The sequence below is a fragment of the Triturus cristatus genome, chromosome 4_1 (genome assembly GCF_964204655.1).
Source record: "Triturus cristatus chromosome 4_1, aTriCri1.1, whole genome shotgun sequence".
Taxonomy (NCBI): domain Eukaryota; kingdom Metazoa; phylum Chordata; class Amphibia; order Caudata; family Salamandridae; genus Triturus; species Triturus cristatus.
In genome coordinates, this window is record NC_140585.1 from 169,289,201 (window position 1) to 169,307,160 (window position 17,960).

Genomic DNA, 17,960 nt, shown 5'->3' on the forward strand with positions numbered 1-17,960 from the left:
GGGAGCTCCTGCCGCAGTGGAACCGAGCTCAATGCCATGGGTCACGGGCACTCGCGGCTCCGGTCACCACCTCCACACTGCAGCTGGTGACCAACAGAATGTCCAGTGTCACTGCCTCAAAACAGAGATATAACTACCCCTCCCTCTGAGGGTTACCCCTGCGTGGAAGCGGGCAGCCTCAGTTTCAGGAAATATGTGCTGCCTAAAAAACAGGCGCACTTCTTCCAATAGCAGCCCTTGAAAGACGTGCTAGTAACGGACCGGGGAAACTGCACCCCCACGGCGGACACCAGCCCAGGCAATGGCCGGGCGGTGGCCGCGCTGAAAATTTTGGGGAGAGGAGGGGTGGGGGGGATGGACTGACCATAATGTGCAGATCCTGGACCCGACCAACAACACGGCAGACGACGACGAACCTCGGCGCAAACCGCGTCAGGGCCGCGGGAAAAGAGGGCACCTAGTGAGCAGGAGAGGTATATGTACCTCGCCCTCCGCCCACTCCTGCCCAGAAGTGACATGGGCATGCGGACCCTTAGGGGGTCGCAAACACTGGGCGGCTGCCTCGTTTGCCATCATCTAGCATTAAGAGGGGCCGCCCTCTTAGGAGGGTCCCCTTCATGGACCCGGGGCAGTCCGCAGAGGCTTTACATGAGCACCAATTGCTTACAGAAGGACAAGTTCATTTTTGGAAGATTAAATGATTTGCCCGGAATCACAGGATGTTGAGTGTCCTTGCATAGACTCGAACCCGATTTCCGAGGTCGATGTTCTAGCCGTTAGGCTACATCCTCTATTAACCGGACCTGACAATTAAAGGGCATTTTATCGTCAGGTGCATTTTTTTAAAATGCCCTAATTTCAATTATTGCATTTGTGTTGTGTGTTTATCTGCATATTTAATCATAACAGTAGTAATATTTTTATATTTCACTTTGTACCACACGGTTGGCATTTGTAAGCTGTAAATAGAAGCTGTTACTAATTTACTCACTGTACAGACTTTAGGAGGTGGTAACACTGAGCTGGTGTTGACAGAATTAAAACATGTGACCTGCAGATCACTACACAAGCCAGCAGCAAACTTGAACGCACTAGCATCTTGCCAACTATGATGCTGGTTTACTGATGGTGGAAAACATTTGTCTGAGTACACTCGGTACTGTGGCAGACCCTAATACATTGAAGCAGTTCATCGTGACAACTTTTTTCATTACTTGTCCTGTTTAATGCACCATGTGGCCACGTTTTTCATATATATATTTATATATTTATATATATATATATATTTATATACTTTCCCGCACTCGGGTATTCCCTGCCGCTGCTCCTAAACGAAGGGCGCGTCGTTTACGGGACCTCCCGAGCCTGGTCCCAAATATCACACCAACTCCTCATGAAAATAAGGGTGACGACGCCATGTCTCCTTGCGTATAATTTATTTGCCGGTATATATATATATATATATGTGTGCATATATATGTGTGCAAAAAACTGTATATATATATATATATATATATTATCTACTGGCGGTCGCCAGTAGATAGTTATAGTTAGGACCGTGTTTCCATAGGAAATCTGAAAATTCTATTTTGAATAACTTTGGCGCCGGTTTACGGATCCTCGCGAAATTTTTAAAACTAATGGGGCGCTCCGCTCAGCTCCTACCCTGGAAGTCTGGGGTGATTCGTCAAGCGGGGGCTGAGAAAAAAGGGGGGTCCCAAAACGCGTTTTCCCCATGCATTTTCCCATAGGACCTTTAGTCGAAGGTACAGCCCTAACGGCTGAACATAATTACTTGAAATTTGGCAAAGAGGTAGTCCTCAGGTCAGGGATGTGCCTTTTGCATATATGGTGTCAATCTGTTCAGTAGTTCCTGAGAAAATTGCAGTTAAAAGTACATAAATATCTATATGCGCGCACCGAGCGCGCACCGTGCCGTGCGCGAGCGTAATTCTGATTGGTGGTTACATGTCAGTCAACATTCGAATCGGTCGAAATCAGGAAGTGTTGTCCGCCATTTTGTGTGTGACAGTGAAAAAGAAAGGTGTAGAACGTGAAAAGGGGGCAGGGTACAGAGTTCCTGACCCCCTAGCTTTTGTCAGGGGGTCCCTGAAGGACCATGAAGGGTGAAAAAAAAATTATTTTTTTTTAAATCACGGGGTGCGTGCACCGTGCGCGCACCGTCGCGAGGTGCGCGCACGGCAGAAAAAATCATTAAAAAAATAGAATTAAAAATCAAATGTAAGTGTTTAGATGTTAGGTGGCTCTAAAAAGAGCCGTTGTGTTAATTGAGGAACAGAGGAACAAAAAAATTAAAAAAATTATAGGGTGCCGCATGTGTGCTGCTGTATCTTGCTCTCTATTAGGGCAATGCTGGTGTCCCCATAAGAGAGAAGAGCATTGCACGCATTGCACCGTATATGCACCCTCTTGAACAGAGGTTGTATATCCAGAGGAACAGAAGCAGGTGAAGCTGCCGCCGCAGATGAAGTGCTCGGCTGAGCTGCTGCGGATGTGCTCGGCTGAGCTGCTGCGGATGTGCTCGGCTGAGCTGCTGGAGGGTTTTCTCTAGCAGCTCGAGCATAAGCCACAGGATGTACATCTCTAACGTGCCTTATCATAGTGAAGATACTAAAAGAGTATTTGATAAGACACCACCACAAATAGTGCAAGTGACTTTTGGAGCATTCACCTTCTTCTGCCCCTCTGGAAAAGTGAAAAATTGCCATATAAAAGAGTTTTTCTGTTTTTTCTCTGTGGCACAAGGGTCTCCTACTCACTCCCAGAAGATGACTGCTGCTCTGCCCTTCTCAAGTACTGGAGTACTGGAAAAGCTGCTCAGCTCCTTCTCCCAGGGAATCAGAAGTAATAATGAGGGGAGTGGGTGTGGTGTTGGAAGTTTCTGGAACTGAAACTACTATAAACCAATGAAAAGTGTTGTTTCTTAATCACATGACCTGAAACTACTATAAACCAATGAAAAGTATTGTTTCCAAATCACATGACTTGCCGTGCGTGCACCGTGCACGCACGGTGCGTGCACGGAGCACGCACGCATGCGCGTACGTGCATGGAGCACGCACGCATGCGGGTACGGAGCACGCACGCATACGCGTACGGAGCACGCGCGCAAGTGTGTACGAAGCACGCGCACATGCGCGTACGGAGCCCGCGCGTACGGAGTACGCACGACGTACGCATGCGCACGTGGAGCACGTACGCATGCCCACACGGAGCACGTACGCGTGCGCGCACCGTGCGCGCACGGTCAAAAACACTTTAAAAAGAATTAAAAGTGTTTAGAAGTTTATAGAAGATATTAACTATGCTGTTCAACTCTATCCAAATTAAAAAAAAAAAAAAAACAGAGCCATTCCATATTACAGGATAAAGTTTATCTATAACTATATATATAGGTAGCTTATTGTAAAATAAATATTTAAAAAATATAATAATACATTAATAAATTAGCATTTAAAAAACCTTGCAAATTCAATTAAAAAACCATAGATTTCACACACGTTATAGTTAGGAATTAGCATTTAAAAAACCTTGCAAATTCACTAAAAAAACCATAGGTTTCTGGAACTGAAACTACTATAAACCAATGAAAAGTGTTGTTTCTTAATCACATGACCTGAAACTACTATAAACCAATGAAAAGTGTTGTTTCTAAATCACATGACTTGCCGTGCGTGCACGTGCACGCACGGTGCGTGCACGGAGCATGCACGCATGTGCGCACGGAGCACACGCGCATGCGCGTACGGAGCATGCACACATGCGCGTACGGAGCACGCGCGCATGTGTGTACGGAGCACGCGCACATGCACGTACGGAGCACGCACGACGTATGCATGCGCACGTGGAGCACGTACGCACACGGTGCGCGCACGGTCAAAAACACTTTAAAAAAAAAAAAAAGAATTAAAAGTGTTTATACGTTTATAGAAGATATTAACTATGCTGTTCAACTCTATCCAAATTAAAAAAAAAAACAGAGCCATTCCATATTACAGGATAAAGTTTATCTATAACTATATATATAGGTAGCTTATTGTAAAATAAATATTTAAAAAATATAATAATACATTCATAAATTAGCATTTAAAAAACCTTGCAAATTCACTTAAAAAACCATAGGTTTCACACACGTTATAGTTAAGAATTAGCATTTAAAAAACCTTGCAAATTAACTAAAAAAACCATAGGTTTCACACATGTTATAGTTAGGAATTACCATTTAAAAAACCTTGCAAATTCACTGAAAAAACCATAGGTTTCACACACGTTATAGTTAGGAATTAGCATTTAAAAAACCGTACAAATTCACTGAAAAAACCATAGGTTTCACACACGTTATAGTTAGGAATTAGCATTTAAAAAACCTTGCAAATTCACTGAAAAAACCATAGGTTTCACACATGTTATAGTTAGCTGTACATTTCACTCGTAAAAAACCAATGAAATTCCACGTTATAGTTAGATCAGGTAACTATAACTTGCGCGACCGCAATCCACAGTGTGTCATTTCAGATGTCATCATTGATGTGAAGAGTGATGTCACTGACCATGTCATGAGTGATGTAATATGTGACGTCATCAGCAGTTTATTGTGGGCGCGCAAGTTATAGTTACCTGATCTAACTATAACGTGGAATTTCATTGGTTTTTTACGAGTGAAATGTACAGCTAACTATAACATGTGTGAAACCTATGGTTTTTTCAGTGAATATATATATATATATATATATATATATACACACAGGTGCGCAACATGCCCCTTACCCATCGTGTTTCTCAGACCGGGCTGCTGTGGGCTTGGCTGGGCAGTGTCTGGAATCTTATCTCCGGGACACCCGAGTTTTTCACAGGTCTTTAAAGACCATTTGCATATTTACATACCTTTGTAAACTGCTTACCAATGCTTAGTTTTTTTCTGGGTCCAGTACCCCCTGGGACCCCACTCTGCCTATTCCTTTGCTGTAGTGTGAGAATGAATTTCAGGAAAACGAATGTAAAGTAGGGTTGCCAAAATATAAATGACAGCCATGTGTTGTTTAAAGAGCCTGCAAAGATCTCGTCTTGACTAAATACGGTTTTAAATAAAAAAGTAAGTATTCATTTGTAATGTGACTTTTCTGTCTTTGCTCCCTTTAATTATCAGTCATGGATCATTCAGGCAGCCCTTGAACACAATTAAAAGTGCTTTTTAGGTCTCGCCTAGCGTTGCAGAGCGTGTGCTGCTCGCTTGCGAGATCTATTGTCGTTGGTTTTCTGTCGAGCTTCTTTGGAAGTGGGGTTGGTGCACGTCCTGTCCCCTTAGGCCCCGCCCACCCGTCGTCTGTTGCTCGTCATGCCTGCGTTGTGTCTTTGCCTCACGCTCGAGCCTCCCTTCTCTGAGAGGCTGTCTCCCGTAGTCCCCACCCACCCATCGTCTGTTGCTCGTCATGCCTGCGTTTTGTCTTTGCCTCACGCTCGAGCCCCCCTTCTCTGAGAGGCTTCTGTCGTGTCCCACCACCGCAAACCGGTGCTTGTTTATCTGGGAAGAGTTTTCTGCAAGGATCACTTTTCCAGACCGGCAGGGATCGCGCGAGGCTTTTGCTATCCTTTTGAGACTCCTTCGTTTTAATGAGTCTGAAATTCCTTTGTTTTAATCCGGTTGAAATGTGTGGGTTTTCATCCAAGCGGAATCCCCAAAGATGTGCTGGTATCCTTGTAGAGTTCCGAAGGCTTTTCCTGCTACGGCCCTTGAAAGGTTACTTCTTTAATATCCGAGGCCTGGAGATGCATTTTTCCCTATTTTTTTGGGTGGAAAAAGGAAGTGGCAGTAATCGGCCCGCGATCTGCTTCAAGACACGTAGACCCCAGCTCTAGCGCCTTGAGTGGCCACCGGAGAGGTACGAGCTTTAAAACCGAGGCCCCCGTGACGTTGTTCGACCTTAGCCCCTCATATCCCCTCATATTCTTTTGTCACTCCCTAAATAGTTCACCCTGGGGGTCCCGGGTTTTTATATCTCCTACCATTATTTATTTCTTCTACTTTCTGAACTATGGAGCTCTCGGGGTGAATGCTCCTATGCGAGGTTCCGTCTCATTAAAGTATGTTGCGGGTAAATGTGCCACCTACAAATATCTGTGTAGCCCGCATCTCGAATTCCGGTACAAACGGATTGGCTCAGAGGAGTTATGCCTTTGTTGCCGTTAACACCATTTTACCAGGAGGCTACAACTTCCAGTCGTGGTGAGGTAGCTCATGTGGGTAACGCGTGTTATGCTCTGATCTGTGTAAGTTGGAGGGAGGCAGGTTATAGTTCAGCTTAAATAGATATCTAAGATGATAATCAGTTCCTCCTCTGTCGATATTTGGATTACTTTCACAGGTCTGTCGATTTTGTAGCTGGGGTTCCCGGTTCGAGTCTCGATGTCAGCGAAAACCTCCTGTGAATTTCGGCAAATCACTTAATCTCCCGGTGCCTACCCCCCCTCCCTCACCCAAATGAATGTGTCCTTCTGTAACCTAACAGTGCTTATGTAAAGCGCGCCAATACCTTCGGGTCAAGTTCGCGCCACATAGAACTCCCAAAAAAAAGAAATAGCGTTGAAGGGTTAGCTGGTCCGTAGCAACTAATTGTGGGTGACCCGCCTGGCGCTGTTGGCAGTCTTGGTAAGCAAGCACAGAGGAATGTGGTTCCTCCTTTAAATTGTGTGTGACCCACAGGTAACTGCCCCCCCCACCCCGTGGTAAAATAACTCACAACACAAATTAATGTTCTATTCCCATCATCAAAATTCAAGGGGTTTCTGCCCCTACTACATAATTTTTGGGGAACGGTTGTTGCGATAAAAGGAGCACTTATTTTCATCTAAGGATTCGCGAAATGTTGATGAAATGGATGCACGGCTTTAAAAGTCAAACAAGAAAGAGATGGCAGACTAGTGTTTCTTTGTCTGCCTTCAACTTTCTGGTCCCCTCCCCCAGGCTCCCTTGCACCCCGCGTTCCTTGCTATCCGGCACCTGGTTGGAATTATATGGTGGTGTGATAGCTGAACCAGCCGGAGGCCCAAAGTTGGGGAATTGGCTCAGCTTTCTTATTTCCACGTAGATTTCTTATATATACATATATATATATATATATATATATATATATATATATATATATATATATATATATATATATATAGAGGCACAGCCCCGGGGGATGGGGTTCCCGGGCCAATAATGGCCTCAGGATGGGGGGCCACGCAGCCCCACTCCTTTAAAAAAAGTATTAAATATGTGGCCATGCACTGGGGGATGGGGTCCCCGGGCCAAAATTGGCCTCGGGAGAGGGGCTACGCAGCCCCCTTCCCTTTTTTTTGTTTTCTATAAAAACAGGTCAGGCTCTTTGGGATGAGGTCCCCAGGGTCCCAAATATTGTAAAAGAAGGGAAGCCACACAGCCCCCTTCTAAAAAAAAAAGAGAAAAAAAAGCAGGCATCTCGACACAGGCCCCGCCCCCTCCCTGCAGCACTCTGCAAACGCACCCCCTGGTGCTTTCTAAGTTGGGGTAGTAAGTCTCCTTCATTCCTGAGGGTCTCTGGGGGCCAACTAGCCCACTAGGTACCTCCAGTATGCGCCACAGAGCTGCATGATGAGGTCCTCTTGTGTCCTGAGGACCTCAGGACACAAGGGGACTTCATCCCCCGAGCAGCAGTGCGCCAGGAGCTGCGTTTGCAGAGTGGTGTAGAAAGGGGGAGTGGCACTCACTTATACAGGCAGTCACGCACCAACTAAATCATCCATACAGACAATCATACACCCACTCATTCTTCAATACACTCACGCACCAACTAAATCATCCATACAGACACTCATACACCCACTCATTCTTCAATACACCTTGGCCTATATATACATAAAACATATTTAAACTTTACAGAAACGCACATTCACTGGATGATGTCATCAGTGATGTCATTTGAGATGTCATCAGTGATGTCACTGACCATGTCATGAGTGATGTAATATTTGACATCATCAGCAGTGCATTGCGGGGCACGAATTATAGTTAGCTGAACAAACTATAACGGCTGAATTTCACTGGTTTTGTACGAGGGAAATGTCCAACTAACTATAATGTCCCTGAAACCTATGGTTTTTTCAGTGAATTTCTAAGGTTTTTTAAATGCTAATTTCGAACTATAACGTCCCTGAAACCTGTGGTTTTTTCAGTGAATTTCTAAGGTTTTTTAAATGCTAATTTCTAACTATAACGTCCCTGAAACCGTTTTTTTCAGTGAATTTCAAAGATTTTTTAAATGCTAATTTCTAACTATAACGTCCCTGAAACCTATGGTTTTTGCAGTGGATATATATATATATATATATATAATTATGTCTAGAGAGTCTGAAATGAATTATATGTAAATATTTACTTTTTGTTAAATGCAGAATCTTGAATTAATTATTGTAGGCTGACTTGACTCATTCAGGGTAACAATTCACCTTAAATTGACCGCCTGTCTATGTATTCACTTTATTGGTTCCAAAGTGCTTTTCTCACTTGTAATAATGAACTAAGAATTATTTACTCGTGATGCAAAATATATAGTATTTTTTCAAGTAAACAAAAGTCTGATCTAAACTGTATTTTTAGTCTTTTCACTATGTTTATGTTTAAGTGAACCGGAACTAGATCATGTGAACCGGATATAATACTGCTCACGTAACCTGCACATTGTAACTCAGTCGAAAAAGGCGCGAACGCCGAAACGCGTCCTGGTGTTACTGCTGCTATCTCGAAACAATGCAATAAATAATCGCATCGAGAAACCTTGCTGAGTGCGGTCTCCTTCATTCTTTGAGTGAAGTCCTTGGAGCTCTCTCTCTCTCTATATATATATATATATATATATATATATATATATATATATATATATATATGTATATTATATATATATATATAGTATATATTTTTTTTTCTGTAGAAAGTCAGGCTTCCTTGCTCACCAGGACCCCAGTTGGTCAATGAATTATTGGAAAAACTGAGGGTGAATGCAAGTCATAGCAGGCTCATATGCTGATGTGTAATGTGTTACTCTTGTGGGATCAGAGTAGAGATGCATTTTAGCAGAGGAAGGGGCCAATGTTCCGTCCAGGTCCTTCCCAAAACCTTATGAAGGCCTCTTAAAGGATCAAGTAAGTAGAGCAGCTAGTAGTGATAGAAACATGCTCTTGCCATGTCGAGCACTGAAACTCATTCATCTCAGCCTTCACAAACATCTTGTTGAGTGATTGGGAGCTCCACTCATAGGATATGGACTCCCCGACCACCAGTCAAAGATAAAAAGCAACCAACCCATTTTCATTTGGTTTATTCTTATACCTGAAGAAAGCATTTTGGCCCTGGAGAACAATTAAAAAATATTTAGAGAAAACAGACTGATGTCGCTGATCATTGAGGGGGTATCAATAACATACACATGACAAAAATGGCCATAATTTGAACCTAATCGAAGAGGAAGATTTGTAATAAGTGTCCTCCAAGATCATATTATTAGCAGGATATTTAATAGCAATTCTGTACCATCTTGTACCTGGCAGGCCAAGAAAGGAGGAAGACAGCCCCCATAACTTGGTAGTGCTTTTTTTAATGGTTCTCTCATTTCTTTGGTTGGGTTTAGCTGGTATTTTTGACTTTGGCACCATAATATATAAAATAATTAACTAAACCATATTAGCATAAGTCAGTAAGGCCTCAGTAACATGGTGCAAGAAATACACCAGTGGCCTAAAATGTTAAATGTCTTATACTACATAGTCTATTTACACTATCCACATAAGTCAGTATAAAAGCAAGGCTTCAGACATACTGTCCCGTTTAGTATTTTTTAATGAACAGAGACAGGCTTCGGAGAGACCTTGCAACTAAGTTATCCATCTTTGTGGAGCCCAACCTGGCCACAGTAGTTAACCCCACTGAAAGTTATCAAGTCCAAGACTTGGGGCCAGAGAAGGCAGGACAAGTTACCCCAGCAGTGCCCAACCTTGGCAGCCATAGTGTCCACCTTTGTTTTGCTAGGAACGTTTGGTGCCAAAACTGAAAGCTTGGTAGCGAACAACAGCTTGAAGTATCAAAAGTCAAGAGACCCCTGCCATGTAAAAAACTCCTGCCTTGCTCTGCTGGAAGACCTTCATTCCCATAGACAGGCTGAGTCCCAAGGTAAAGAAATTTCTCAGTGAGCCCCGCTAGGGTTACCCAACAGTGGCGGCTCCCCCGCTATTGCGGAGGAGCGTCGCCCCACTGCTTTTAAGCAGTGTAAAGTAGAAACATAAAATGATAATAACTTTGCATTATTATCATGTTATGCTGCTTTCTGCTCTGCTCTTGGAGCCGGGCAGGGAAGGAGTGGTTTGCCCACTCCTAAGTGCGCAATGACTGTTTGGTCCGCTCTCTCGGGCCGCCCAAACCAGTCATGCGCATTTCCCCCGTTCTCCATGCATGCTGCAATACAGCCTGAATGAAGAACATGCCCAGACCTCTATTCCCTGGTTGTGTTGAACCAGGAAGCTCAAAACCAATCACAACGCTGCATTGCAGTGTTGTGATTAGTCAGGGGAGCCTGGGAGCTTACCAATTGTGATTGGTCAATGGGGCCTGCTTAATGTTCCTCAATGTGCTGGGGGACCCGGCCGGTGGCAAGGTACGTTTATTTTTAAATTTTTGTATTTTCACCATGCGTGACCTCTCCCCCGCCACCGCTAACCTCTTGCAGATTCCCCTCTCCCACGCGATTCATCTGCGCCCGCCTCACCACCCGCGAACCATGCCAGCCACCACTGTTACCCAATACCTACTCATTTGCAGGTGGCCTGAAATAGCCCCTCAGTTCCAGTGAGTCACAACCAATTGACTTGTAGCTGGTGGTAACTGCAAATGTTTTGTGACCCTATTCCTGGTCGCAAAACATTCCTATATACCAGTGCGACTCGCTATTAGAAAGAGACACCCTTAACACGCTCCTTCCTGATAGCGACTGGCAGACCCTATTTTGCAAGTCAGTAAGAGATTACCGGTTTGCAAAATAGGGTTGGTACATGCCAAAAAGCATTTTGACGGTCGCAAACGGCCTGATGGGATGTTTGCGACCAGTAAAATGCTTCGAACATCTGGCCCCTGGAGAGGTATTCTAAATTTGTCATTTTTAGAAAACAAACTTGAAACTATTTTTGCTCATTTCTAAGAACCCTAGGATTAGGGTTTATATGCCCTGCTGAAGTTCAGGAACATGCTGACTTTACAGGATATTTACTTTCATGCAAATACAATTGTTATGTACATGTGAATAGGGTATTAAAATTCCAGTAGTTGTTAGCTGTGAGCCCTGTGCTCTCAAGTGGTGCCACTCCAGTCCTGGACCCTTGGAAGTAAGCCTGGGGGTGCTCAGCTAGCCCAAAGGTGGCCCCAGCAGAACCTATGCATTGGAGCAACGGCACCACACATTGCCTTACCAAACTCCACATCAGGACCACTGAATGAACTGCTCCCAGAGCAGTACTAGCATCACTGCACCCAGCCTTTCAGGACCGCTGCTGTGCGACAAATCCTCGACAAAGGCCTTGGCATAGCATGTCCATCCTCGACAATGCAGGACTCTGTATCGCAAGCCCTGCAACTTCTTCAGAACCAGCTGTTGCCATCTGCCTCTCAACACAGGACTTCACACCACAAGCCCCTCGTCAATGGCATCCTCGGTGACGATGAAAGACCTCGCATCACAGCTTCACAGCCCCCTAGGAATCGCTGCTGCGGAAGTCTGCATTGCCACACAACCAGGAGTTAAGGTACTATTGTTCAGAGGAATTAACTGGGTCCCTGTAGCCAGCCCATGCTCCATCAAGGTCGGCTTGAACGTGTGACATTGTCCCGGTCCGGCGCGACCAGATAACCACAGTTGGTGCTTTCAGCTTTTTGAAGTATTTTCATTTAATTCTTTAAAATTGCATATCTAAGATTCTACTGATTGGGGTTTTGTCATTTTGTTCCTAAATTATATATTACATTTCATAGTATTTTTCTAAATTGGTTAGGGATTTTTCTTGTGTTGTGCTTTAACTTTATTACTATTTTAACTGGTGCATACATGATTTACACATTGCCTCTAAGTTAAGCCTCAATGCTCTGTGCCAAGTTACCAGAGGGTTAATCACAGGTTAAGTTGGGGTTTGCGTGTGCCTGACCCTGACAAGGACTGTGATTGCTGCTTGAGTAAGGGTTCACCCCCTCAACCAGTAACCCAATTTACTACAGATGGCATTTACTGTTGTAGGGTAAATATTTCACTTGCTCCTTGTGGTTTTATCAGCAGTCACCTCATCCTGTCTTACTGTAAAGGCAGTCAACCGAGAAGATCAAAAAGGAAAGGCATGGCTAGAGACGGAGTCACATGTGACCAGCATGTCATTCAGTACTGCCACAAGGTGGCAGGTTTGAGTCAAAAGCAGGTCTGAAATTGGACTGGTAATCATCAAGAAAGTGTTGGAATTTTGTGGCAAAAGAATTTTAGGTTTCATTACCAGACTGCCAATAATAAATTATCAAGACCTCACAGTGGCCTTAGAGTCCACCCAGTGGTTGGCTCCTCTGTCACTACCAACTGATTGCTTCTTTTTTGCTGGCTAGCCTCCTCTTCTTGTGCAGCCTTTTTACCATCCTTTTGATGGGTTGACTTGTATACTACCACTTCCTCACTGTAAGAAAATCGATTATTAGTTGAGAGGGGTGAGAGCCCCACTCAAGTAATAAATACAATCCCTGTTAAAGTGAAACACAAAAGTGACAAAATAAACCTGTGTTTAACCCTCTGGTAGCTGAGCGCAGTGCAGTAAGGATTAATTCACAGGCAAAGTGTAAAGTATTTACACAATAATCATGTCAAAATACAACACAAGGAAATTCCCAAACCAAAAAATGACAGCTAAATGACAATAATCCAAAAAGTAGAACCGGAGTTACAAATTTTTAAAAGTCTCAGGTGACAATAGTCTCAAAAAGCACAAAGTGCCACTCGCAGTTATCTAGTCGCATTGGACTGGGTGAAAGTCACAAGTTCAGGCCGACCACAATGGAGCGCGGGATGGAAAAAGGGGCCATCTTGGAGAAGTGTTTACCGTCTCAAAGTCCAAGTCCACACAAGAAGCCTCAGCTGGTACTTCACATTGGCAGAGCAGTGAGGAGGTCATGGTTAGCACGAGGAGCACGCTATCGGTGGAGCTTCGCATTGGCAGGAAACGCAGATGGTCACTGTTGATGCAAAGAGCAGGTGGCTGTCGGAGCTTCACATGGGTAAAATGTAAATTGTAAATTGATACTTGTATAGCGCACAACTCACCCGCAAGGGTCTCAAGGCGCTTGTACGAATACCGCTGTGGAACCCATCCTGGCTTTCCCTGTGAGTTGTCCACTGCTGGGCACCCCCAAGGTGGAGCCCAAGCATCCTTAGCGTTGTGGGGGCCGTTGTGGAGATTAAGCAAGCTATTGCCCAGAGTTGCAGAGTGGGACTCCATGATTGGAATAGGCACCGAGGCAAGATTTGTCAGGTCCATGGAATTTTGAGCCCAAGACCCGCTGAGGCAGGGAATTGAACCCTGGTCCCGGGCCAGACCTCTGCATCAGGGTCTGCCGCTCTAACCATTGAGCCACACTTCTCCACACAAGTAAAGTCGCTGGTGGCTGTCGCTTATGCCAGGAGCATGTCGCCGTCAGAGCTTTACTCTGGTGAAGATGCTGGCCATCGTTATCAACACAAAGAACAGGTCATCACTGGACAGAAGAGGGATGGGAGCACACTGCTTCACCTCCCAGCACAGTTCACCCCTTAGCATCATGGTAAATGCAGTTCATTGTAAATGCTTACTTGAGTTTTTGTTGAAGTGTTTCTCCAATGTTGGTGCAGGTTAGTGCTGTCAATCTCTAGACACAAACTTATTTTCTCCTGCGCTGCATAGAAAAAGAAATATCCACGCAGCAGGACAGTAGGCAAAGGTTACCGTTGTCAAAAAAATGATTTTGCCTTTCGCCATGTGAAGGGGTGAAAAAATAAACAGCCTCGTTAACATATAAATGGTCATATAAAGACCTGTGAAGTACCCGGATGCGGCTGCGATAATCTCAAAAGCTGTCTGTGTGTGTGCGCCCGGGAAGCTGTCTTGGCCCGGACTGACACACACGACGGGGGTGGGGGAGGCGGGGGGGTTTGAAGCACTTTAAGCCCAATGGCGTTGCGCGCCTGCCTTCAAGCCCTCACTGCGAGGGCCAAGACTCCTGTTCTGTTTGGGTGGACCAGCTAGAACCGGGCCTGCTTCAGCGGACCAATAAATGAAGAGGGATGAAGAAAAATCCTGGTAAGTAAATATGTATGACATATATATTTTTATTAGAAAACTAAAGGTCTTAGATAGCGTCAGACCTAAGTAAGCCATCACCAAAAGGGAAGTGCGGACAAGATAACAAAAATGCAGGAGGCCGCCTTCTTGGCGCATTCCGCCCGAGCCGAGAACAAACACCGTCCCTCTGAGCCGAGCTGACAACGCGACTCTTCGAGTGTCATCCCGCGGGTCACTGATGAGAGGTTTCCAGCTCCTACAGAGCCAGGCTCAGGAGGGGGATCCGATCTACTCCCATCCCTTGTTACACCTGGTGCAGCTTCCAGGCGCTCCCTAGCGAGGCGTGCACCGCACACGGCACGTGCACTCATTTCTATACATTTATGGACACCACACCGGATCCTGATATCTCACCTCGAGCTCCTACTAAATGCTAAGCTGTAATAATGGGCATCTGTACTCCTGGTGATAAAGACAAGGTCAAAACCACTCACCCAAGTCTTCCATCGCACGGCCTCTGTCTAGCGCCTGGAGCTCTACGGAAGAGCAGCGCCGCAGCGGGTCGGAAGGAGCCCGCGGTGACTGAAAGTAGTCTCTTTCTGTGCTTCTCGCCAGCCCAGTTGCTACTCCTCTTCCTCTCTCTTTCATGACTCACTCTCCAGTGTGCACTCTCCACCCACGACTCTACCACAATTTCACTTCTCCATCTCACCGTCGGCCTTGTGTGCACTCTCGTGTTTTTTTTAACATTCCTCCGTGTCCCTGTCGTCTTCTTTGCCCTCTCCTCACCCACTCTTTGTAACCCTCCTCTTCCCACGGTCCATGCCGCTTGTCTGAGCGCCCAGCCACTGAGCACCTACAAAGGACTCGCTTCCAGAAGCCCCCCTCGCATGAAAACACGTCTCTTGGTGGCAGAGGGGGGCTATTCTAACGCCAGTGTGCACCGAGATTATATTTCATTACAAAGACTGGCCCTTCAGGCTGGGGTTTTAGTATTTAATGATTTCTTGCAGCGTTGTATGTGGCACCAACAGGGACAGTTTGTATCTACATGCACAAACATTGACCACAAAGCCATCCAAAATATACCGGATAACGCCCGCTCAGCAGGAGTCCCAGTCCACATTTTCCATTTGCAAAAAAACATGGAACCTGGAAAGTTGGCCCACATAGTCCAGTTAAGGTGAGCGAGACTACAACTCCCAGAAAGTATTGGGATGTGCAATGAAAGCACAGGAATGGAGAATGGTGTCCTTGTTCACACGGAGTCATCTCGTGACCTTACAGCTTCCAGATTATGTCCTCTGTTCCCAGCGTGGCCAGCATTGCTGTCCCTTTCAATGTTATACCATTTTTCCACCTGATGTATATTTCGCTGAAGCTCTTTGCTTTATTGTTCTTAAGTTGATCTTTAACCCATCTTTACATTTGATGGTAGCTACCAGTTAATCACTTCACGTGGGACACATCAAACCTGTTTTTTTTTTCTATCAGTACTTTCTGAGACAATATTTACAATGTAAATAGCACAACCACAGGTGTAAAAATGCAACACGTGCTGTTGGCTGAGAAGTCAGGACTGACGGACTGACTGAAGGTGCCATGTCTGAATAACCTGGGGTCGTGAAGTAACTATGAAGGAGGCTGGTCTCGTAGGCTGTATCTGGCCATCCTACTCTGCGGGCTAGCGCCTCGCCTTGCGCCCATCCCGTTAAGTTAGCTAGCGCCTCGCGCCCCTTGTACTAACTACCCTGCCAGCTGAGCTTTGCCATCGCCTCTGTGCGTGAACATTATTACCAGAGGAGGGGGAGGATGTGGGCAAGAGACTGAAAGAACACGTTACTCACAGCAGCATGGTTTGGTTTCCTAAGCATGGGGTGCACGAGCCACGAGCTGCCCACTTCCTGTTCTCCTCGTCAGCACGGAAGTAGCTCAGCAACGAATCCCCAGCGCGAGCGTATCTCTTCCTGTGCACGTGCTTCTTTCTCTCCACGCCTCATACTGCCAGCTCTTGAAGAAGGTCGGCAGGAGCTTGATGAAAGTAGGGTGCAAACAGACAAGACCCTGCTTCCTATTATCACCTCACTTCTTCTTGAGAAAGGAGTTCCCACGCACCAATGACCAGGGCCAGACCGGGAACCCAAAGCAGCCCTGGCAAATTTTGTCAGACCAGCCCCTGTACGGTGCATAGTGAGTAAAGCGAGCGAGCGAGCCTGACCGCTACTGTAGCGTTCTTGTGAGGCCTTGCATGGTGCCCCCAAAGAACCACACAGTGGCTACAATAGTGATTGCTTTCATACTTAACCACGTCCGGGTCCCCGGGCTATTTATTAACTATGTCTGGCCGTACGCCAGATCGGTTCCATGAGACACACGCACACAGGGTCCAACCAACTATCACCCCTGTGCATTGGAGTCGCCTAGGTCATTGCGACACCACATAACTCCCATGCTATGGAAAAACAGAACGCTGAAACATAAAGAACATCAAAACATAGACCAAATAACTCTAGTCCATCATTATTCAAACACTCCAACATTTCACTTTATGGATACTCACGGCCTCAGCATCTTGATCCGCCTCCAATCAGCCACAGACAAAGTCCTTCTACTTTTGGGATGGCTCAGGGTGTGGTCTCAACAGGTACCATCCGAGACCACTCCTGGCGGTGGATTCTGGCAAGGAACTCTCTGGATTCTGAACCTCAGCCGATCTCAGGCTCTTGCTGATCACGGCTGGGGAGAGGCTTGGCATGTTTGCCGGTTAGGCCTGGGAGGGTGCCACGACTAGTTCTTCTCAGTGACTGCCCACCCCTTGGTCTGCAACACAGTCTCTCGCTTGTTCCGGGTGATCATCTGCCATGATGTCCTCCAATGGATCGACAGGTCCTGGTCCTGCTGCTGACCACGGTGGAACCTTTTAAAACTGGGACTCGTTGTTTCTGAGCAGTCACCTTCTTGCCATTGATATTGGTGACGACTCATGGGTTGAGTTTAAAAGGCATTCTGAACTTTCCTCCGGGGTGACCACTTTAATGGGACTCTCCTTCTCATTCTATTTTTGGGATGCGTGCTCTTTGTTGCTGAGTCTCTGGGAGGCAGACTGGTCCAGAGGATTAGGTACACTCTCCCAGGTGAGGTGGTGGGGATGGTGTCCACCATGGAACTGCTGAAACACATCTCGCTGGGGGACACACCAGAAATAGAATGGGGAGTGAGTCTGTATTCCCACCGGAACTGGTACAGGGCGTATTCAACGCTAGTGCCCTTTGCTACTCCAATCCTGATTAACTTGGTGAGAGTCATCATCAGATGTTCTACTTCCCGTTGGTTTGAGGCCACTGGGGGGTAATGCTTCGGAAATTCAGGTAGTCAGCCAGCTCCGAGCCATTGAAGGGGCCCCATTGTCAGTGGGGATGTCTGCAAATACTTTTTTATCACAATCAGCAACTGTTGTTAGAGAAATAGACACACACGGTCTTCAGCTGTAATGGAGTGTTACTCCGATATCTACTCTGTCAGGTGGAATATCAAAGATATTGAAGTAAAAGCCTCACTCACATAATAGTGACATGCTTCATCATAGGTAATTA

At 45.7% G+C, this 17,960-nt stretch overlaps 1 protein-coding gene across 1 annotated transcript in view; it reads right to left on the reverse strand.

Moving 5' to 3' along the window:
* LPXN (leupaxin) overlaps positions 1-16,246 on the reverse strand; it is a 294,439-nt gene extending 278,193 nt beyond the window's left edge. The window contains exon 1 of the mRNA XM_085651802.1: positions 14,862-16,246. Within this exon, the coding sequence (XP_085507928.1) occupies positions 14,862-15,015 (154 nt within the window). The 5' untranslated portion in view covers positions 15,016-16,246. The remainder of the gene's footprint in view (positions 1-14,861) is intronic.
* Between the last annotated feature and the right edge of the window lie 1,714 nt (positions 16,247-17,960).